This window comes from Ambystoma mexicanum, chromosome 8 (genome assembly GCF_040938575.1).
Source record: "Ambystoma mexicanum isolate Mex_15411 chromosome 8, UKY_AmexF1_1, whole genome shotgun sequence".
NCBI lineage: Eukaryota > Metazoa > Chordata > Amphibia > Caudata > Ambystomatidae > Ambystoma > Ambystoma mexicanum.
This window is the reverse complement of record NC_090929.1, coordinates 1,113,161,484-1,113,184,415: the sequence shown is the minus strand read 5'-3', so window position 1 is coordinate 1,113,184,415 and position 22,932 is coordinate 1,113,161,484. Positions and strand designations below refer to the sequence as shown.

The 22,932-nt window shown below is 46.5% G+C and overlaps 1 protein-coding gene across 2 annotated transcripts in view; it reads left to right on the top strand.

Annotated features, from left to right (window-relative positions):
- Positions 1–22,932, top strand: part of RASSF4 (Ras association domain family member 4) — a 666,318-nt gene that overhangs the window by 594,952 nt on the left and 48,434 nt on the right. For both annotated transcript variants that reach the window (XM_069611147.1, XM_069611146.1), the window contains one exon: positions 14,732–14,829. In XM_069611147.1, coding sequence (XP_069467248.1) covers positions 14,732–14,829 — 98 coding nt within the window. The remainder of the gene's footprint in view (positions 1–14,731; positions 14,830–22,932) is intronic.

Below are 22,932 nucleotides of genomic sequence, written 5' to 3'. Positions count from 1 at the left end.
TTGGAAACCCTAGTATTAAGCTCTATGTAAGCAACTGGATCTAAACATGCAAATGGACAAAATCTGTTCTCCCACAGCAGGTGCGCGGGGTCAGGTTGGGTTGGCTGGAATGCCCTGCTCCAAGTGTGTTCATAAAATGCTAGCCTGTCTTTGCAGCACATCTTTTCAGGCCTTAATCATCAACTTGGCAATTAAGCCTTAAGATCAGCCGATCAGCAGTCATTAACTCCCGTTTAACTGTGAACATCTGAGTATAGATGCTGTGGAAGATCTAGAATATTGTGTGCTGTTTCCTTGATAGGCTTGGACCGTCCTGGAAAGGCTAAAGTTTGCCAGACCTGCAGAAGTTCAGAGCACAAATTGGGGGTCGTGGTTTACTAATTTCAACAGAGAAAAGGGGATGGGGGAAAAGCACTGACCATGATCAGAGAGCACACATGTAACTCTAGCGTGCATGAAGTTATGTTGACTTCCCCCAAACCCATCACAGAGTACATAAGAGGCAGCCAAAGAATATCACATAGCACATCAGTGGGCACAAGCAAACACAAGAGATCCCCCCCTCCTGCGCCAAGTTCCTCAGGCTCAACATCGAAAAACACCTCTCCTTCAAGACACACATAGCAAGGAAATCTGACAGCTTGGTATCAGCTCTCCCTCGTGCGAAATGTCAAGCCCATCCTTCCTCTGAACAGCTTTAGATCCACCGCACTGGTCCTATCCCACCTGGATGGGGGCAATGCCATACTCTAAGGCCTCCCGTCGTCCACCCTTGTGCCCATGAAAAGTGTCCTACACGCGGCTGCACGCCTTTTTAAGGGTCTACGCAGACGCCACATTGCCCGGGCCCTCATTGGCCTTCACTGGCTCCCACTGCACACACGAATCACCTTCAAGTCTTTCTGCATCATCTATAAAGCAGTCGCCCTAAAGTCACCCAGCTACCTCGCGGAGAAACTCAGCAACTCCAGCGGACAGCGCACCACCAGAAGCCAGGACATGTGCAGACCTGAAATCCGCTGCTGAAAAAAGGAAAGTACCAGAATACAAGCCTTCTCTGCTTGGGCCCCAAGACTATGGAACCTCCTGCACATGAACATCAGACTCGCCCCCACGCTCGTGCAATTCAGAAAAGAACTCAAGACCCACATCTCCAAGGAATCTCTCCACCTCAACACCTAGGCCATCACGTTGCCCCGCACTCCACCTGCCTCGCTAGTCACCACCCCCCCTCCATCCAGTACAGCTGTTCCCTTCCTCTGTGCCCCTCTGTATCCCACCCTGCTGTATATTTGTTCTGGTGTTACCTCTGAAAATCGCTCCGTTATGCATCTGCACTATTGTATACCTCTGTTCCTTCTTAAAGCTAGGTCCGCGCTCAATAAATACATAATAATAATAGATGGAGGAAGGGAGAATTGACTAGTAAGGAATACATTAGTTAAAGGGATGGCCCCTTGCATACCACCTGAGGCACTGATCCTCAATAAGGATTGAAATAAGTGGGCGAGATACCTACAGAATATATAATGCAAGGAAAATATCATAAACTTAGAACAGTAATGTCCCTGCAGGTATTGTAGGAGTGAGTTTGTGAGATGAGGCCAGGAGAGGGGAAACACAAGCAGAATGCAGCCATGTTCTAAAGGGGCAGGTTGGTTTATTTTGCTAATGAGGAAATGCTGCATTGCTCTGGACCTGTCCTGTATTGGTTCTGTTTGTAGAGGAATCCTGTGTTGGGCCAGTTCTGTTGGTGCGTAAAAGAGAAAAGTTGACCTGAAGTTACTCTTGCTCTGTTAGAACTCTACGTGAGGGATATCTGATTGGGAGGTTGTGGCAACGAGTAAGGAGAGTATGAAGGGGAGGAATAAATCAGCATAAAACAGTAACAAAGTGGTTTGGGCAGAAAAAATGGGTGGGACGCTAAAAATCAGTTGCAAGTTGTGTGTGAGAATGAGCAGAGGTTTGTGTTTGGACAGTGAAAGGTGGTGTATGGGTGACCGTGAGGTTGAAGGTGTGCATGTGGGAGAATAAAGAGACTTGTTAGACCATTTCAAGGAGCGTGTAATGAGGTCTGTGTGTGTGCGGGACCACGAAGCGGAGTGGTGTTTGCATACATGGCTTTGATTGGGAGGTGTTAGTAGATGATGCATGGTAAAAAGTATGCATTAGGCACTTTTTTCAAAACATTTCTGGTGTGAGCCACCCACACATCTGAAGTGCTTCGGTTCGTATTACAGCTCTTCTGGAAAATGCCTGGGTGTTTTCCTACAGACTGGCACCTCTTATGGGCCCACGTGGTGCGGTCAATCTGCATTCCTTGTAGACCGCACGCACTCCGAGAAGAAATACTTGATGACCATGGGTAGTCTTGGCTGCCAGAGGACAACTCTAGAAAGGTAGTGGATGGAGTCTCTTATTATTTGGCAAGAGTTGGCGTCAGACGTCCCCTTGTGGAAGCCTGTGCGTGGGTCTCCAGCAGGAGCTGAGAGCACTGTTCATAACATCCATCAAATCTCAGATTCACTGCATATATCTGAGAGAATGAGTGTGAGATGTGGGCATCAGTGTCCACATCAACAGCTGAGAGCGTAGTCTTTCAACCTGGCCGGTGGATGTTGATCACATCGGAAATGGTAGTAAGTCTTTGATCAGTCTGGTTGCTTTGAGGGCAGGGGGACTGTAAGCCTCTGCCTGTCTGCTTGCAGTAGATGTTTCAGCTATTTTGCTAGTGTTGAGTTCAGGACTGTAGTCGAGACAGTAATCCACATGCAGGCCTACATCATTTTGGGTATCAGGGTTGGTATATGGGGTTTACCTTGGTGTCTCCACCCATGGGGGACCTACACGTCCTTTGAAGTAATGCACATTGCATTCGACTGTCCCCTGATCATTACCTGTGGTCACTAGCATTCCAGCATGGTCTCATAGTGCGGTAGCTGCAGACGGCACATCTGATTTCCCCCTGGAATGGCGATTCCGAACAAGGACTGTTTCTCAGAGTTTTATGTCTGGTTCTCTAACATCAAGAATGCTGTTCATGGAGTCGTTGGAGAGACGAGATAAGGGATGTGACCCTCTGAGAGGGACCCTAGTCCCTAGCTACCCAGAATTCCTGAATGTATGCAGGGCTATTTGGTACCACTATCCCTGCCTCAATACGATCAGTCAAAGCATGAACTGCAGCAAGCACCTGTGACAGGGTTAGGGGCTTGACCCTGTCAAGAGAGAACAGGGAACCCTCCCGATCTAGGGCAGGTGGCCTACCAGGACATACATCAGAGCCAATCAGAGCCCAGAGCTAAGTTGAGGAAGTTTGGAGAGCCCCTGTGCCTGAACTCCCTATATGTGCCTTGACAGTTTATTCTGGTACCACTGTCGATCACCCAATGCCTGGCACCCTCAATTCTAGCCTACGTTCTCTTTGCTTTGTGTTAGAATTCAAAAATCAAGAAACAATACAGTACCGTGAGAAACCAGCAGACTGCTGGAGAAAGCTGACTACACCAATGCAGATTCTGACACTCCTGTACCTAGTAAACAAACACGAGAGGAACTTTAGTCACCACAGCTGAGAGCGAGAGGAATGCCAAATTTACATCCAATAGAAACTGTTGTTTGAAGTACTATGCAGCAAAAAGGAACATCTACAACACCATCCAAACCTGGTTGGCTACTAACAGCCTCTGTCTCAACTCAGACAAAACCGAACTCCTGCTTGTAGACTTCCCTGACACTCTCAAGAAACTTGATGACCAGTTTCACTTCATCATTGACTCCATCAAAATCCCAGTGTCCGAGTCAGTAAAAACCCTAGGCGTCTACCTCGATTCAGGTCTTTCCATGACCAGACAAGTGAATGCCATTGCCTCCTCAGCTGCCTACATGCCAAACTCTTCAACGCAGTCAGACCCTACCTCTCCACCGACACCTGCACTAATATAGCCAGAGCTATCACTGGATCACGGTTGGACTACTGCAATTTTCTCTTCCCAGGGACCTCCACAAAAAATCTTGAGAAACTACAAGTCATTCAAAACAATGCCCTACGTGCAGCCCAAGGCATTTTAAAAAGAGATCACATCTCCACTGCCAGAAGAGCCTCCCACTGGCTCCCCATAAAACAGAGGATTATCTTCAAAGCCCTGACCCTCACCCACAAATGCATTCACCTCGCCGCACCAGCTTACCTATCCCAAAGGACCCGCCTTACCTCATCCTCAAGACCAACTAGGACCCCCTATGCCAACCTTCTCACCGTACCCATGGTAAAAAGAGCAAGAGCAGGTGGTGCCAGCTTCCCCTACCTAGCTGCCCTGCACTGGAATGCCCTCCCCACTGCCCTGCGAGCTGAACCCTCACTCACTGCCTTCCGCAAAACCTTATTCGCCTGATCACCACACCCTGTCATGATGTCCATGGATATGTTGACTATGTTCATCTTATGTATAACATGTACTACATCTCTGCGCTCAAATGTTGTAGCTTATGCATATTGTAACTAAGTTTGCTGCAAGTAACAGCGCCACAATGCCCCTGGGCTGCCTGTGCGCCTTATAAATGTAAAAAATAAAATAAATAAAAATAGAGGGGTGTATGTAGCGTTGCATTGTGCGGACCCAACCCTGGGGGAAATGAACAAGATTAGATTGGGCCTCAGTCTAATTCGGGTAGGAGGGAAGGACAGAAACAGGAAGCAATGGCTATAAAAGACCTGTAGGAGCAAGACAGATATAAAGGAGTTTAGGTGAAGTCAGGAGGTGTGGAGGTGGACCGAGAGACCAGGCTGAGGACTGATGGAAGATCAGAGTGCTGGAGAGTCGGTGGCAAAGCTGGATAGGAGTGCAGGTTGTGGTAATGAGTGTGAGAGAGAATGGTACCAAGTGGAAAAAGTCTAGCTGTTATTGTTAGTGTATGTGTCATAACCCCACCTATTGAAAACTGGCTGGTACCTCAGCCAGTGCCAGCAGCTCCCGCAGCGCATCATTCCTTCATTCAACTAGACTGATGCGTGGCATGCGGTCTAGTTGTTTTTCAAGATGGTTACGCCCACTGCACATGCAAAGGTATAAATGCCAGGGAGCTTCAGAGACCTGCGCGTTGCAACTCGGGTATTTTCCTGTGGATGCTCTGTTGCGTTTCCTTCCTGTTGCATGCTCTCCTTTAGTTCATTCTCCTGACTCCTTCTGTGTCTTCCTCTTCCGCCTTTCCTGTTTTTGTCTCAGCTTCCTGGCTGTGTCCTGGATAGTATATTCTGCTTAGCTGGCCTACTCCTTAACGTACTGATTGTCACCAGGACTCCTCTCCTGCAACATCGGACATCCAACTATATCATCTCTGGACTTCAGATTGTTTTTTCACCACATGCCTTATAATAAAAAATCGTATAATCTGACTTGAGTTTTTTAAGGCCACACTTGAGCCCTCGCAAGTCTCAGAAATCACGGGGTCCAGAGTAGAAATACCACCGGAAGGGAAGTCGAGCTACCGCTACCAGCATGCACGTGGGCTCAACAGGGAAAACCTGACCTACAGCAAGAGCAATGAAGTTGTGTGCCAAATGTAAGCGGACTGCAGTTTCACATTCCTTAGATAAATGAAGCACCAAACACCCACCCAACCTACCACAAACGGCCCACAGTGGAACAGCCGCAGAATGATTGAGATTGGAAAGGCACGGAAGGGATAAAGGAGACCCAGCAACACTTCACAAACCCTGTTTGAAAAGAAACTCATCCAGAAAAGGCGAAAATCCCAGAACAAACGACCCTACTGAGAACATTCCCGTCTACATGACTGAAAAGGGGGTGGGCTAGAGGGCTTTTAGGATACTTCCAGAGGAAGTGCCGCCCCCCATGGCTGAAATAGAGATTGGCCCTGGGAAACAGCTGACTTAGAGAGCCAATGTGATCCAGGGGAAGTCTTAAGCAGGAAAGACAGGGGTATAAAACGCCATCCGTTTCTGTAGGGGATGAAAGGTGTTCGTGGTAGCTCATAGGGAAAGAAGGTTGATGAAGAGAATAGAGGAGGGTGAAGCAGATGGAGAAGGAGTTGGAGGAGACTACTGGAGTGCCGTATGAGGGTGGAGATAATGTGTTGGGTCTGAGAGGGTGGTATCAATTGATTTGTATGAGTGGGTGAGACTGATTTGAAGGCTGGGAATGGAATAGGGGTTGTTGTAATCTTTACTGTGCGGGTCTGTTCCCTGTGCACGACGCAGTGCTTCTCACCACACAGGGTGCCGGGATGGGGTGTCCGTCGCACACTAATGTATGCAGCCGTTCCCAATGGCATTTGCAGTGATGACCTGAGAGTGGCACGCAGCAGATGATCACTTTGTTATTGTGCACCACAGGGCTCACAACATTGTGGTGACAAGGTCACCCCGGCAGTTGAACCCAGGCATGGAGCTGGTACCAAGCACCATTTTTCTGAGAAGTAGTACGTCACCAGCATTTGCAGCTTTTCCACTTGCCTTATGTGGTGCAACAGCAACAGCTCTGGGGAGAGGGTGGTACTGTATCCTGGCAGCACGTGGAGTTCACAGAAGTCCACGGTGCCTGTCACAATGCAACAAGGGTACGGAAAACAGGAGAAGCCCTTACATTTTGCACTAAGTAGTCTCCTTTGGGGGTGGGGCACCCTAGTCAGAAACTGAACATGAGAGCAAACCAAGTAAATGCCTTGAGGAGACGGGCGCATTAATAAAGAGTGAGATCATACCTGCAGTGTTGGTGCACAAACACACCAGTTAGAATGCAGAATTTAGAACCCCCTCCTGCACCCCAAGTTCCAGGCCACACCAGGAGAGCCCCCAATAGCATGGGAGGACTGGAAAGACCTTTATACATTTTATTTTGTGGTGTCGGGAGGTGAACGATTTTCAGATGAGGACATTTTCTATACTGTTGCCCTGCGGGCAGAGGCTGGGAGGCAGCACAGGGAGGTGAGGGGGACCCTGGAGGGGGAACCGTATGGTCTGTAAAAAAAGGGCCATGAGTAAAACAGGAAGCCCAATTTGGGAAACAAACATGTTTTGGCAAGGTACCATTTTATTTGCAAGTGTACAAACGCCAAATGAATCTCAAGATGCTTGTGTAGCCGATCTGAGGGAATTACTGGCCACTTGTGAGTTTACAAGCATTGAGGAATGGTGGGTGTGTGACCAATTGATGAGGCACATGTCTAATCCGAAGATTCAAGAACGTTTATGGCAAGCAAAGAACCCATCCTTAACTTAAAAGAAACACTATCAATTGCAAAGGACATAGAGTTAACTTTAAAATGTTTGAAACCAATGAATGTGAAAGAAGGGGGTGGGGGAAATGTGCATGCAATGCATGAAGCGAGTGTCAAGCCACAGGAGTGTAGTGATGTGAGCGAAGCGATTTGTGTTCTAAGGAAGAGAGGGAATGGGAATATGAGCAAGGGCCTCAGGGTTGTTTATGAAAAATGATTGTCCCCGATGTGGTTTTGAAAACCACTCTAATAGCACAAAGGGGCATCCGGCATTGCTAGTAGTGTGTGATGGATGTGGGAAAAATAGGCATTTACCTACACCTTATAGTATGAAACCGTTAAGGGTAGAGAAAACGACTAACATTTGATGGGTATAGAGAGGTGAAATGGAAAGCAGATTCTTTTATAAAGTAGTGTGTGTCAGTAGTGTTAACGAGGAGGGCAACTAGGGATATCCACAAGTGACAGAAGTGAGAGTTGCGGGAGCGCTTGTGCAAATGTTGGGGGATTCTGGGTCCCTCTTCACTTTATACCAGAGTCAGTTTACAAGCAAATGGGAGTAAGCACTGACCATAAGTTTTGCAGTAGTGACCTAAAAGCCCAAGCTTATGCAGGGGATTTGAGGTTTTGGGGTATGTCAAAGACATGATAGCACACCTGGATAGAGATATAAAAGGCAAAATATATGTATTAAGAGATGGGAATTGCATATTTGGGTGGCAGCATCCAGGCAAGTTAAAAATTGAACTCCATCCAGGAAAAAGCCAACAAATACGTGCAGCCCAAGAGGATGGGAGCTTAGCTTTCACGAGAAAGATGACAAAGATTTCAACGTTTTTTTTTTTTTTTTCAATTCATGTAGGTCAATTGAAAGTGTTCTGCCATAAGAGAAGTTAACTGATGCCAAACCATGTGTGCACAAAGTAAAACCTATGCCATTAGGGGTCTGGGAGAAACTGATGGTTGAGCTGAGTTCCCTGTGTAAGGCAAGATTGATTGAACCAATTAAAAATAGCAAATGGCTATTACGCATAGTGGTGACTCAGCAACCAGATGGTGGCATACGGTTATGTGTGAATCTAGGCGATTTAAATAAATACATATGGGTGGACAGATATCAACTACCTAAAGGCAATGAGTTGATAATGACTATGAAAGAAGCAGGATGGTTTGCAACACTAGATTTCTCTTCGGCGTACCATCAAATTGACTTGCACATAGATTCGTGGCTGCTTACGTCTTTCATCACACTAGTGGGAGCATTTCGGTATCACAGCATGCCTTTCAGATTGGTGTCAGACATACTCCAGCAGGTAATTGAATACTTGCTCGGTGGCTTTCCAGGTGTGAGTTGCTTCCAAGGCGTCATCATGACTTGCCCCGATGCAGAGGAGGAGCATGAAGGTCGTGTTTATCAAATCCCCAGGATTTTGGAAGGGTTTGAGATAACTGTGAAAAGGTGTGTGTCAGACCAAAGTACAAGTGTCATATGTGGGACATGTTCTGACTGAGAAGGTACAATGCCTGGAATTGGCAGGCTCAATTCGTAGTGGAACAGCCAGTCAAAGGAGCAATAAAGGCAGTTTCTAGGATTGATAAAGAATGATGTCAAATGTGTCAAAGATGTTGCATCCAAGGCAGCTGAACTCAGAGGCTTACTCAAACAAGGAGTACAGTTGTATTGGGATAGATAGACTGACCTGGTATTCAAAGTTCTTAAGGCTGGCTGAGAATAGCAGAGGCACCCACTTTGTATAGGTTTGATCCTAAATCCAAGAACATTATTACGGTTGCATGTGCACAAGGGTTGGAGGGGGTATTGGGCCAAGTCAAAAGGAGTGGGCAAGCCCCCATTGCCTTTCAATCCATAGTTCTGGGAGCCAGCTCAGAAAACTATTCTACAATAGAAAGAGGGACATCTGCATGCTTCTGGGCATAGAAATACTTCAGAACGTATGGTTGCGGCTTTCCATACACAGTTAGGATCGACCACAAACCTTTGCAACATTTGCTTTCGACATTTGTTGATTGTTTACTATGTACTGCCAGATGGCGAGCATCCATGCAAGAATGTAATTTTGTTGGCGAACCTCATTGAATTGGGTAGCTGACGATTTGTCCAGATCTCTGATTAGAAATTTGAAAAATTGTGGACGAGTGGGAGGAGTGGGCTGCCAGAGTCAGTGACGTGGTGTCTTATATTGTTGAAAAAGCTGCGTGGATAGAGGCAGTATTGGAGGTCATGAAAATCAACGGCCAGGGATGGCCGGGTGAGGAAGTAAAAAGCTTGCCATTCTACAAAGTCGAGGCTGAGTTGAGCAGATCAGACTTTGGGCTATCACTTGGAGAACTACTTACACCACCTGCAGGACTACATAAAAGGTTGGTGAAATTAGAACACAAGGGTTGTTTAGGGAAGAGTATGATGAAGAAAAGGCAAAAAATTCAATTTTGGTGGCTAGGAATGGACGAACTGGTGGAGGAATGTATTTTGGCATGCACCATGAGTGATAAAACCCTAAAGACATATGCCCTGGAAATAACCCTGGTATAGGTCCTGGACTGTGTATGGGAATGGCTAGCTGAAAAAACGGCCATGCCACAAATATAAAAGTAGGACTAGTACCCACCAGCCCGTTCAAAGCCAAGCCTCTCGCATCCTTGTCCCCACATTCAAATAAATACAATTTCCAGCACTTCTCCTATATATAAACTGCAGATTTGGCTGAGACAATAAGCATTGTAAATACAGAGGCCTTTGGATCGATTGGTATTACAAGCTATGCTATGTGCGCTTATTAAGCAGTCTGTGGCACAATCTGTAAATGCAAGTGCCTACAAACAGGTACGAGTCTACCGCTGGGTATGAGAAATCTGATTAAGGTGAAGCTAAGAAACTGTTTGCCAGTTTATTATGGATCAATGTCACCTTGAATTGTTACATCTCAGCAGTGATTACCCTTCCTTTCCTTCCTTTCCTAAAACCGGGACGGAGTTTTTAAATGTTTTTAAATGTTAAATGTTAAAGGTATTTGTACTGCGCACCGTCACCAACGCAGTTGGTCCCCAGGCGCTCTGGCGGATCTGCAAACGAGAAGGTGGGATGGGTTAGTGGGGTGAAGAGGGAGTAGGATAGTGATAAAAAACTCTCAGGATGGGGCATAGGGGCCCTAATTCCCAGACGGTCCTAGCAAAACCCAGACATCTGGTCACCCTACGTAGATGGCATGTGACATGGGTATGTTCTGTCAACAGTCTGACGAATGAATTGTCCCTGGCACTGGCATTTCAAGCAGGGCACTTGTGATCGCGCTGTAAATGATGGGCACCGGAGAAGCAGGCACGTGCCCTGAAGAGTGGCTCTTCTCAGATGAACGAGGTGTCAAAATCACAATGTCTTTGTGGGATGGCAAGCAGATGATGGTGATACGCCACTCACTGTTGTCGGCATATCCTGCATGTATATCTGAGAAGAGCTCCTAGCATCAGGTAGCTCTCGGGGCTGCTCATGGTAGTACTACCTGTGCTCGGGGCATGGGTAGTATAGCTCAGTGGCAACGCCCTCGTCTTGGAAGCAAGACGACGCAGAGCAACACAGGTTTGAATCCTGGGTCAGCGCTTAGAAACCTCTTGGGTATTAAGCATGTCATAAATAACCAGTTGTAATAATTATAATTATAATGTTGTGTGCCCAAATGCACAAGGCTGCGTTTAGGAGAAGAGTTCCTTCAGCCCTTGTGCAGGTTCTCTGGGCTAGGCAGTGGAACAAGTGCTCTCAGGGGCTGGGAGCAATGTTGTGTCTGTATGCATTCTTAGAGGGTCACAAGTCCTTTAAGAAGAAAGACAGACTACTGGTATGCCTGGCTAGTTGCCATAGGATTCCCACTTGAGTGAAGGGGGGGATTCTATTTTATTTGAGGAAATTTGACCTCACACATAAACTGCTCATGAAGGTGTCCATGTGGGCAGTTCCAGCGAAGCAGAGCACTGTACATAACACCTAGGTGCTGCCATAAGACTTTCAAAGGCACACTTGTATCAGAATTCTCCCCATTTCCCTATGGATCAGGTAAAAGTTCAAGAGGGGACATGCGGGTGGATGGTTATGTGGCGGATCGGAAGAAGGAATAGGACACATTGAGGACATGTTACCTTTTCTTTAATGAAAATATAAGACACAGGCCTATCTTTCCCTATTGCTAAAGGGATCGCCCTGCCCTTTTAAATTAACTAAAGGTGCTCGTCTGTCGTCGGGAAGTCAACAAGTATAGGTTGTCCTCGGTCCCAAACCTAACTCTACTTAACCATACCACTAATGTGAATTACTCAAAATATGGTAAAACATGTCTCTTCTCCTGGTCGCCTCTCGTCCTGCTTTCTTACTAGCAGCTTTGTCTTTAAGGCTGTGTCTTCCCCCCCAGTGGTTATTCATACACAAATGTCTGTTTAGAACAGAGGTCGAAGTGGGCGGGAGCAGTGCTCCTATACTTTTTATTTTTCTGTTTCACCGTTCCTATACTTTTATTTTAAAAAAGAAACCGTTCCGGAACGGTTTAGTTTTAAAATAAGTGTAGGAAGAAGTTGAAGCTTGCACTTCAGTGCACTGCAATGAACATTCCCTTAAATAATAGGTATGTTTGTTTGGGGTTTTGTCTGTGTGTGGGAGGGGCGCAGCGAAGGGGTTTGTGGGGAGTGGGGCAGACCGGCAGGGAACATAGCTCCACTACTTCTTTTCGTATACTTCAACCACTGGTTTAGAATGTAGGATTCTTAAAGTTCTCTTCCCTGATATTATTTTGACATTAACTTTATAAGCTCATGTAGCTCTTCCCATATACTTGTAGCTCTTGCACTCTCTTTAATGCCTCATAGTCTCTTGACGTTTCCCTCATGACCTCTTGTAGAGTTTCCCATAGACTTGTGGGCCTTGTAGAGTCTTTAATGTCAGCTTTATGACACCTTTCCTTGAAGTAGGTTCTCACAATCTGGTCTTTACTGGTATTTCTCTTATATTCTTTTGGACTCACCATTGCTAGGTTTTGTATGACCTCATCCAAACTATTAGTTCCCCTCTCCTGGGTTCTTGCTATTGGATTCTCTTTCATAATTCAGTTCCCTTGACCGTCTGATTTCACAACACGTGTTACTCTGATTTGTGGGGGGCTCCCTCCTCCCTTCAAGCCTCAATATCTGGAGGCTCTCCCTTCCTCCCAGGGTATTTGTTTCCACTTCTTATCTATTTCCTATACAGCGGTGTTTGTTACGCTCTGTCGGTTTCATATGCCTCCAATTCTGTTTACTTAATGTCCGACTTTCAAACTTGGGAATTAGTGTTCTCTCTTTACATTACTTCACCCCAGCAGCCTCCTGCCTCCCCCATTCTCCCTGGTACCTTTTCTGATGCCAGGGAACATAGCCGGGCTCGGCGTGCACTTGGGTACTTGGCGTCTCTTTCACTCTTCTCGTGCCTGCCTTCGCCGGTGTAGTGTTCTCGGCTCCTCCGACTTTGGGTGCTGTCTTCGGATGGGGCTGCAGGTAGCTAGCAAGACTAACCTCTCCAGTGGTCTCTGCATCGTTCGTTGGGTGTCTTGCCCACCATTAAGCAGCAGTGATCACGCCACCACCGTGTACAGGTCTTTGGTCCCCTCTCGGGCAACGGTTCTCCAGTTGCAGGATTCGTCGGTTCGCCAGCGTCTCACTCTTGCTTTCCTCACCTTCCTAAGAGTCACGGGCTCCGTTACTTCACTCTGCTCTGCCTCTCCAAGGCATAATCACATAAAGGGCTTTCCCCTGCATACCATACTGTCTCCTCACAAAAGTCACTCGTCCCAGTTAGATGTTCATCTCGTTTTAGAGATCTTGTCTTTCTTGATATGGCCGTGTTATTCCCAAGTTCCCTGAAGCCAAGTATAAGGATGACTGGTTGATCTTCATCGTAGGCAGTCTCATATAGACTGATATTGTATTGTGTCTAAGGAATTCCTCCTGAGAATGTGAGTCCTTTTCCCTTAAGGGGTGTGACTCTCTTGAGGTCCCACTTGCCCATACCCCTAGGGAAGGTCTTGTGGAGGTGGCTCACCCTTGGGAAGAAGGAACAAATACTCTTGATTCATCACAGTTGTTTCTGCCGGCATTTGTCAAAGGTTGAACGCCATCCACCGGGGTATTTGTTGAATTAAAAGTTTCCTCCTTTAAATTGTTGCATTTTTGGCCTGCTACAAATTGACGTGACACTTTCTCACTAGACCACGTGAAGGTCTGATTACAAAGCTTGCGAAATGCCTCATTAGAATGTTAATCTGCAGGTTCTATTCCAGTACAGCTCTTTAGGTTTGAAGGTGCTGACCTTTTAAACTTTGTCAGCAATATTATAGGAAATGCTTCTCTATTGGGTTATTTTTTGGGTGTCCATGATTAATCTTCTGAGAGGCAAATGCCGGTTTGTTCTGTGCACTCTTCAATTGGGAAAGACCAACTGAATGAAATCTGCATATTCCACTTCAAAATCGGGTTACTTCCTATGATGTCACTTCCAAATGCATGTAAGGGCCCCCCAGTCTTATTATTAGGACTTGTGCCCCGAATACAGTCATTCAATAGTGTCTTGATATGATATGGCATTTATAACACACCTATACACAAGTGTTTCAAAGCACGAGGCAAGGGAGGGGGGAAAAAGGGAGGACAGACAACGATCCTACTAGGCCAGGTATCATTCAGATCATGCAAGTGCATGGGATAGGGGATGGGGGAAAAGTGAGGGGGAGGGGGAAGGGACAGTGCATAACATGGGAATAGAATAATAACAATAAGTGAAAGTAACGGCCAGCAAGTGGCAAGTGCAAAGGTAAGTGCAGACATCAGGTGTCAAGTGCTGGTAGTGGCACTGTAGGGATACAGAAACAGTCTCTAAGTGCGGGGGTTGCCAGGCAGGCAGTGCAGGTGTGACTGACTGGTGGGGGAGGGAAATGGGCCCGAGATCAGAGGGTGGCCAGGTAACCAGTGCAGTTCCAGATTCAGCCAGGACGTCAGCAGTGGAGAGGTGGAGAAAAAGCCAAAGCAAAAAGAGGTTTTTGAGCACCTCAGCATATTTATCAGTGAACCCTCATACTTGTCCTCTGGCCATAGCATGGCAAAATGACATTTGAGCCTTATTAATCGTAATCCGAGAAAGTGTAGGTCTTTTCTAATCAACACAGTAAAAGCATGGCATTCTACTCCTTGCATAGCCGCAAACAGCCCCCTCTCAAGCTTTCGAGGTCGTCTGCACATCTCATTGAGTTCCGATACATCTCACCTGGTTCCTAACACTGCTCTGAGTCATAGCTGTCTCAGTGATCTATCAATTGTTCTGCGCCTAAGAAAACCAAAGAACAACGTTCATACTATTTTGGTAAACAAGGCCTCCAGCCATATTCTAGTTAACAACCAACGCTTCTGCAAACACATCTGGAGGTGCAGTCCAAATTAATATGGTGTATTCTCATTGCAGGTTGCACAATACATTAAATTGGCGATGCCTGTCCTGGACAGTTTCGTGGAGAAGTTGAAAGAGGAAGAGGAACGAGAGATCTCTAAATTAACTGTGAAGTAAGTGGGACTAGCATTAACTATATAATTAAATTGTGTCCTGTGGCACAACATACAGCAATGAGGTTCTACGGGGCTCCCCACCAGCTTCTGGGCTCCTTGGAAATCGTCCACCAATTTTAGAGTTGCGTGTAAGAAGCATGGTGGGTTTTCTGGCAGGGAGTGGGGCATCTTGCATATGCCATAATGTACGCCAAAGTCGCTGTCCCAGTTACTTTGGTAGGGGCGGGGGGACCTCATATGGAAAGTTTTGTTAATCAGTTGATGGGGTGGTGACCTTAATGAATGATCAAGTCTTTGAGGTGGATTGTTTCCTTTACCAGTTTAATGATGGTCAAAGAGGGTGGTCCTTGGATGGAGTAGGTGTGGTATGTTTGTCTATGAGGTCTAGCTTTGATAATTTAAGAGGTATGTGTAGAGAATGTTAAGTACCTCGCGGCGGTCGCACGTGCTCTCGTGCTTGTTTGTAATGAGCGTCGCGTGACCGCAGCGAGGGACGGCAGTTGAGAAAAGATGAAAGGCGGCCTGAAGTAAGAGGGGCGACTGGCGAGCTCCGTGATAATAAACACTTTCATGTTTATTCAGTGTGGCGTCCCTCCTTCAAGTGGCGACGAGGGGGCACACGGAGCTTGCTGAGGAGCCCAGCAACGTTTTCCTTTGAAGCGGAACGTGCTGATTACAAGACGGAGACAGGAGGGAGCCTGTGGAGAGGTGGGGGCCTGAAGAGCAGCTGTCTCCGCAGTGCTTCGGAGCGTGGCGCTGCAGGGGGACGTTCTCCCCCACTCCCACTCGAACGGCCACACAAGGAAAGGCTGTTGGTCCTGGTGGGTGTCGCCCACTCCCCCTCTCATTGGACACGAAGGTGAGGAGCAGGGAGAGGGGGGGCTGGGGGCATAGCCAGGGAGGAGGCTGGAAGACAACATAAGAGGGGTGTGTTCAGGACATTATCAGGACGTTAAAGCTACAGCAGAGGTGAAACCCCAGTGGCTTACAGTGTGCACAGGAAGACTGCCTCCCAGAGGACAGTAAAGTATCTGCATCAGGGAGGAGGCATAGCTGAGAGGAACTCGGAGACAACAAGAGCCTTATTAATAAAGAAGTGCGTATAGTACAGTGAAGCGGGGCAAATGTGCGCCCTAGTGGTTAATGTTGTCATTGCAGTATTGGCAAGAAGAGGCCTCCCAGAGGACAATAAAGTAACTGCATAGTCTTAACTATAAGGTGTGCCAAAGTAACTCTGTAATACTGTGAACCTGTGCCTTTCAAAGTATTGGAGATAAAAGCAAAGTAACACAAAGGGTGACAATCTGGGAACAGAAGGCAGAAGTGTTTATGATGGATTACCGGATCCTCCACAAGAAGGCCAGGGAGAGATGGACCAGTATTCCATAGCAGCAAAGAAGTTGGAAGCTCATTTTGAGGCCAAGAAAAATATAACATTTGAGAGACACAAGTTCTTCCAAAGAATACAAGACCCGCAAGAGCCGGTGGAGAACTTCATTGCAGCGTTGAGGTCTCTTAGTCATACGTGTGAATTTGGGCTGCTCACTGACTCTCTTATAAGGGACCAATTAGTTTGTTGCACAAATAACATAAAGATACAAGAGAGGTTACTATCAAAGGATGCATCACTGGAGTTGGCCATAGACATGGCAAGGAGTATGGAACAGACCCATAAATATATGACCACTATGAAAGGAGACAAGTTGGAAGGAGAAGTGGCTGTGGTGAAGGGATTTCGCAAGACTGGCCTCAACAAAGAAATCAAGTGCTACAAGTGCGGTAGTAACCGTCATATTTCCACAAGCATGTTTTGCCCAGCCAGAAATATCTCGTGTTTAAAGTGCAAAAAGAAAGGGCATTTCGCGAGAGTGTGTCGGGAATCGGGGACGGTGCAGAGCATTGAAGCAGGTGGAAGAATGTCGGAACAAAGTGAAGATTTAGAGATGGGAAGGAGCAACCAAACAAAGCATGTATTGGAAGTAACAGATGTATCAAGCAAGGGAGGTGCACCTACCGATGTATTCATGGTCAATGGAAGGGTGGTGACAATGAAGGTGGACAGTTGCTCACCATGGACATTAATGTCCAAGGCGACATTCCTAAGTTGCATGCAAGGAGACGTGACAAAATTGAAGAAGCATAATATAGAGCCATACGCATATGGAAATGTTAGGATTGGAATTATAGGGATTTTCCAAGCTGCCATCAAGTACAAAGGGAGGAGCTGTGAAGCAGAGATATACGTTACCCAAGAAGGTTCTTCACTTCTGGGATGGGAAGAACAGTGGAAATTGGGAATTAGGATACAGGCGAATGCGGAGAGACCAGTTGATGTGGCTGAACTGAAGGATAAATGGGAAAAAGAGTATCCCAGGGTGTTTCAGGAGGAACTGGGATTGTTGAAGGGTTTTGAACATGAAATTCAATTAAAGGCAGGGGCCAGTCCGAGGGTGCACAAGGTGAGACCAGTACCTCATGGTCTTAATGAGAAACTCAAAGAGGAAGTGGAGTCGTTACTCCAAAGAGGAATAATAGAGAAGAGTGAAAGCTCGGAATGGCTATCGCCGGTAGTAGTAGTAGCAGCTAAGGCCAACGGAGACATTAGGTTATGTGTGGATCTGAGAGACCTAAACAGAAATATATTAGTGGATCGACATCCCCTACCAATAATAGGTGATCAGCTATCAGTGCTGAACAATGCCAAAGTGTTTTCGGTTATTGATCTCTCACAAGCTTACCATCAGATTCCGTTGAAGGAGGATTGTCAACACCTGACAGCATTTATCACGGTGTTTGGTTCATTTAGATACTGTAGGATGCCATTTGGGCTAGCGTCCGCGGCAGCCGTGTTCCAAAGGGTCATGGAGACGGTGTTGAGTGGAGTAAAAAACATTATTGTGTTCCAGGACGATGTGTTGATATATGCTAGTTCTACTGAAGAACATGATGAAGTGTTGAGACAAGTGTTAAGCAGATTGAGTGAGGCAGGATTGACGGTGAAGAGGAGCAAGTGTAAGATTGCGGTACATAGGGTGGAATATCTGGGACATGAGATAGATGAGCAAGGGGTGAGGCCAAAAAAGAACTTGGTGGAAGCAGTAAGATATGCACCTGTACCCAAAGATAAAGAGCAGGTGAAATCACTTCTCGGTTTGGCCGAATATTATCATAGATTTGTAAAGGATTTTGCCAAGGTATCAGTGCCCCTCAGAATGTTGCTCAAAAAAGGAGTGAGGTTTGAATGGTCTAAGGAATGTGATGTGGCTTTTGAGTGTATTAAGCAAGCAGTGGGTGAGGTGCCATCCATAGGTAGGTTTGAACCTAAGGACAAAACGGTTTTGGTAGTGGATGCGAGCATGTTGGGACTGGGCGCGACATTAGTGCAGTACAAAAAGGACAATAATGAGAGAGTGATAGCATTTGCGTCTAGGACGCTGAGAGGGGCAGAGAGCAAATATTCTGTCATTGAAAGAGAAACGTTGGCCATGTTTTGGGCAGTAAATCATTTTAAGTTCTTCTTGTGGGGAAGAGGATTTGTGGTCAGGTCGGACCACAAACCCCTGGTTCAGATGTTTGAGAGTGGCAGGTGGGCCATGGGTTCTCCAAGAATAAGCAGGTGGGGTCTGGGACTCCAAAACTTTAACTTTGAAGTGAGCTATTTACCAGGGAAGCGAAATGTTGTGGCAGACTGCCTTTCCAGACTACCTCTTACTGGCGAACCTATGGAGGACAGAGTGACGGAGGAGGAGTTAGTGGTAGCAGAGGTAAAAAGTGCGGTTAGTAAGGAGGAATGGGCGAAGGAAGAGAACTCTGATAATGATCTCAAGTTAGTCAAAGGTTGGACGGTGACGGGGTGGCCAGAAAGGAAAATTTGGATGGTAAGTTTAATACTTGGTGGGAAGTAAAAAATGAGTTAAACTTATGTGAGGATAGGTTAAGGAGGGGGAGGTGCATTGTTCCTCCTCATTCCCTTAGGTCGGTACTAGTTGAGCTGGCTCATCAGGGGCATCCTGGAGAAGCGGCTATGAAAAGGAAATTGAGACAGAATTATTGGTGGCCGGGAATTGACAGGTGTGCGGAAAGGTGTGTCAAGGATTGTATAATTTGCCAAACGAGTGACAAATGCAGAGTGGTGAGAGAGGCTCCGATAATTCCAAATGTGGTACCAGACCAGCCGTGGAGTAAGTTAGCAGTGGACATAATGGGTCCGGTGGCAGGTCTGGGAGATGGTTTAAAGTTTGTGTTTGTTGTAGTGGATTTTCATTCCAAATGGTTTGAGTGGGAGGCTGTAAGGGAGGTCACGGCAAGGGAGTTGATTGGATTCTTAGAAAAAGTATTTCTTAAGGAGGGGGTCCCGGTGGAAATTGTGTCAGATAATGGGGTACAATTTGTGTCTGGAGCAATGAAGAAGTTTCTTGCAGGATACAGTATAAAACACACAAGGACCGCTTTGTATAATCCTAAAGCAAATGGACTTGTTGAAAGAGTTAACAGGTACATAAAGGGGGGCCTGCAGATGGCCATGAAATCGAGGCAACCATGGAGGGAAGTATTAAGGATGCTGACATGGAATTATGTCACTACGCCTCATTCGGTGACGGGAGTATCCCCATTTGTTTTGATGAAGGGAAGGGAGCCTGGGACAAGGCTTTGTCCAGGATGGCTAGGAATGGCCAAAGTGGTTAATGTTGACCGCAATCAGATTATGAAACTTATTGCATTGAGTCAGGAAAGAAATAAGGAACTGTTTGATGACAGGATGAGGGTGAAGGAACGTGATTGGAAGGTGGGAGAAAAAGTGTATGTCAAAAATCCTAGACTAGTGAACAAGTGTGTGGAAAGTAGATTTCTGGGTCCTAAAAAAGATATGTGCAGTAAAAAGTAATGTGGTAGTTCTGGAAGGTGGTGAAGTTTGGTCGAAAGGAAGATTGGCGAAGGCGGGTGATGAGGTGAGGAGTGAAGGTGAGGAGGATAATACTAGATTTAATGAGAAGGTGAGAGGAGGGGTGCCGGATGAGAACATGGAAAAGACAGGTGGGAAGGCCAGAGAAGATGACAGTCAAAGGTCAAAAGTTGAAGAGGATTCTTTACATAGGTCCAGGTCTAAGCCGGTGTGGATGAGGGATTATGAGACTTGACATTATGGTGCTCTAGTCATGTTTAAGGTATCCAAAATGCAAATGACATGGAGGGTACTAGGTCATGTGCAAGTTGTACAATTCTGTCGACTTTTTGTTATATTCTGGTTCAGACAAATTTTCTGATTTATTTTAATTATAGTTGTTAAGTTTTACATTACAGTTATAAGCATTATATAAAGTAATTTTGCCCTGTTTGAGGGGGAAGATGTATAGAGAATGTTAAGTACCTCGCGGCGGTCGCGCGTGCTCTCGTGCTTGTTTGTAATGAGCGTCGCGTGACCGCAGCGAGGGACGGCAGTTGAGAAAAGATGAAAGGCGGCCTGAAGTAAGAGGGGCAACTGGCGAGCTCCGTGATAATAAACACTTTCATGTTTATTCAGTGTGGCGTCCCTCCTTCAGTATGCCTCCTATATTGTTCGTGTATTGGGGTGAATATGGTCCGTTCAACCTAAAAAACAGTTAGTCTGTGCAAATGTTATGGTTTGGAATGTCCTTTGGTGATAGGGGTGCCCTTGGCGTTTTGGGTTGCTTGTTCATCCAGAATGTCTGCCCACTGTTACTAAATGGATGGGGTTTTAAGGCAGATGGAAGTAGCCAGGCATGCCACTTACTGGCTTTCATTGCTTTTGAGGCATGGTAGGGGGAAATAAGTTGGGAGGAGAATAATGTGTAGACCTGGTGGTGCTTTGGTATGTGGCAATGCTGAAGTGGGCAAGGCTGGTTTTAGGATGGCTGCCCCTTCCACGGTTGGTTGGGGAAAAGACTGTTGAAAAGGGTCTATATTAGGATGAGAGAATGCGTGCAGAGCAGTTAAGTCTTTAAACCTGGTCTTAGAGCTCGGGTGTACGTTTTGTTTGCGATTTTGGAGGCATTTGCAGATGTCCCTAGCATGTAAAACTAAACAACTTGCATCAGCTACAGAGTTGAGACTGTGTTGCCACCCATAGTCTTAATTGGAGCTGTAGTCGAAACGATACATGGGGGGTGGCTGCATCAGGAAGCGGGGAGGACTTCGGTCCTTAATCAGATTTAGGATTTCATCTGTGTAATTAGGTTGTGGGATGAGGGTTGCTATTGGCAGTTGTAACTAATCTCTCAGACATGATTGACTGGTTAATGTGCACGTGGGTAGTAAATAATGGTGATCCAAGATGACTTGCATAAGTACTGTTTAAAGGAAGGGATAGAACAATATTTACATTGCATCTTGTCATGTTGGATACCTGGGAACATGAAGGATTCAAAGACAATTTACTGTTTGTTCAATGTGTTTTTTTGGGATTATGTACACGTAAGGATGTACTGGGATTAAACTGGGCGCTTTAAATAATAATTGGGATGTTCATCTCTGAGTAATTCTCTCTCCCACTGGGTGCAGGTAGCCGGGTTATCTTGAGTCAATGTAGAGTATCTTGAGGTAACCTCACCTCCCCCTTCTCTGGGGTTGTGGACTGTGTGTTACCAAACGTTTATTGTTTTTGGTCTACTCTCCATGCAGGCTTTCTGGGCTTCTGTACCCCTGGAATTACTGGCACCAGGTCTTGTGGGCGAATGGGCTGTTTAACATCAACGGCAGGGAGAGCTTGTTAAGGGGTGTGGAGAGCATACCCTGCACTTGTTCTACTTCCCCTCTCTGAACTGACCATAACCACCTTGACTCACTCTTGTTCCTTCCACCGTCAGGTACTGCACAAGCCCAACCTAACCTGACGGAACCTTCCAGTTTTGTTGACTGGGCCCTGGTCTTCCTCACTCGCTTCTTCACTCCTTGATCTTCTTTCTTCCTACCGCCTTGGAACCACGCGCTTTCTCTGCTATGACTGTTACCATGTCACTCCTGGGCCCAGATGTCCATTCCACTTCCTCTGCCTGGTATTCTACCTCTTTCTCCTGGACCTGTCGTCCTGATCTCACCAGTTTCTCTGGTCTTAAATCCTTCCCTGTTGACACTTGCTTCATCAATTTCTTCATAGCTGTCACCACCCCCTGCCAATCTTCGACTTCAGACATACCGCCTCCATACTCCTTTCGATCTTCTCTCCACTAATTTCACTGTCTGCTTTTCTACCATCACCACCTCCTTCTGTTGTCTCTCCTCTCCTGATGATGTAACTACTTTGGGTACAACTACCACCCTGTTTTCCACCTTGCCTCCTAATGTTAACACCTCCTTTGCTACTGCTTCCTCCTTTGGTTCGCTTTCCCCTCCGGATGAAGCCACCTCCTTTACTATTATTACCTCTGCCTAAGCAAAGCCACCACTTGTTACGCCTCCTAGGCTCTTCTGGGCTCTAATTCCACTGCTTTCCAGTCTCAGACCTTCTCCAAAAGTGAACCTCCTGCTCCTGTAACTGACCCTGCCAAACTGGGCTACTTGGCTTGTATGGGAAGACCCCACCCACCACCGCCAGGTGGGATTCTGGGTAAAGGGTTGCATCTGTGATTCCCAGTTGTTGAGGAGGTGAGATTGTCCGTGTGTTTCCAGCCTCACCTGGGTCCGGTTTAAGCTGAGGGGGCCATCCTAAAACTAAATGCCTGGTGGCCATTTTGGATTTCTTGTATGTTTATAGAGGGGCAGGGAAAGATGCTTGTGGAATAATTACTCCTGCCTGTTAATGCTCTTCTGTTAATTACATGGGGGGTTCGGGTTGTTTCTACCTCTATTTTCTCGAGTGTGTTCGCTGACATTTGCAACTTTCCTGGAGCGTTTCTGTTGACCCTGCAGACTCTGTGGGTCCCGAAAGGGCCATGAACCCTATGGAGTTTACCTAAAACGGACTTGCTGTCCCTTGTAGCCATACACACCCTGATATTCTTCTCCTGAGGTTTTTAGCATGTAGGAGGGGATCTTGGGATCTCTGGGTGGGCAGGTTGTCTGGTGGCTTCATGGTGACTGGCCCCTGCAAAGCAGTTCGGACAGAGTTAGTTTACCCATGACTACTCCGATTTCCTGCCACGG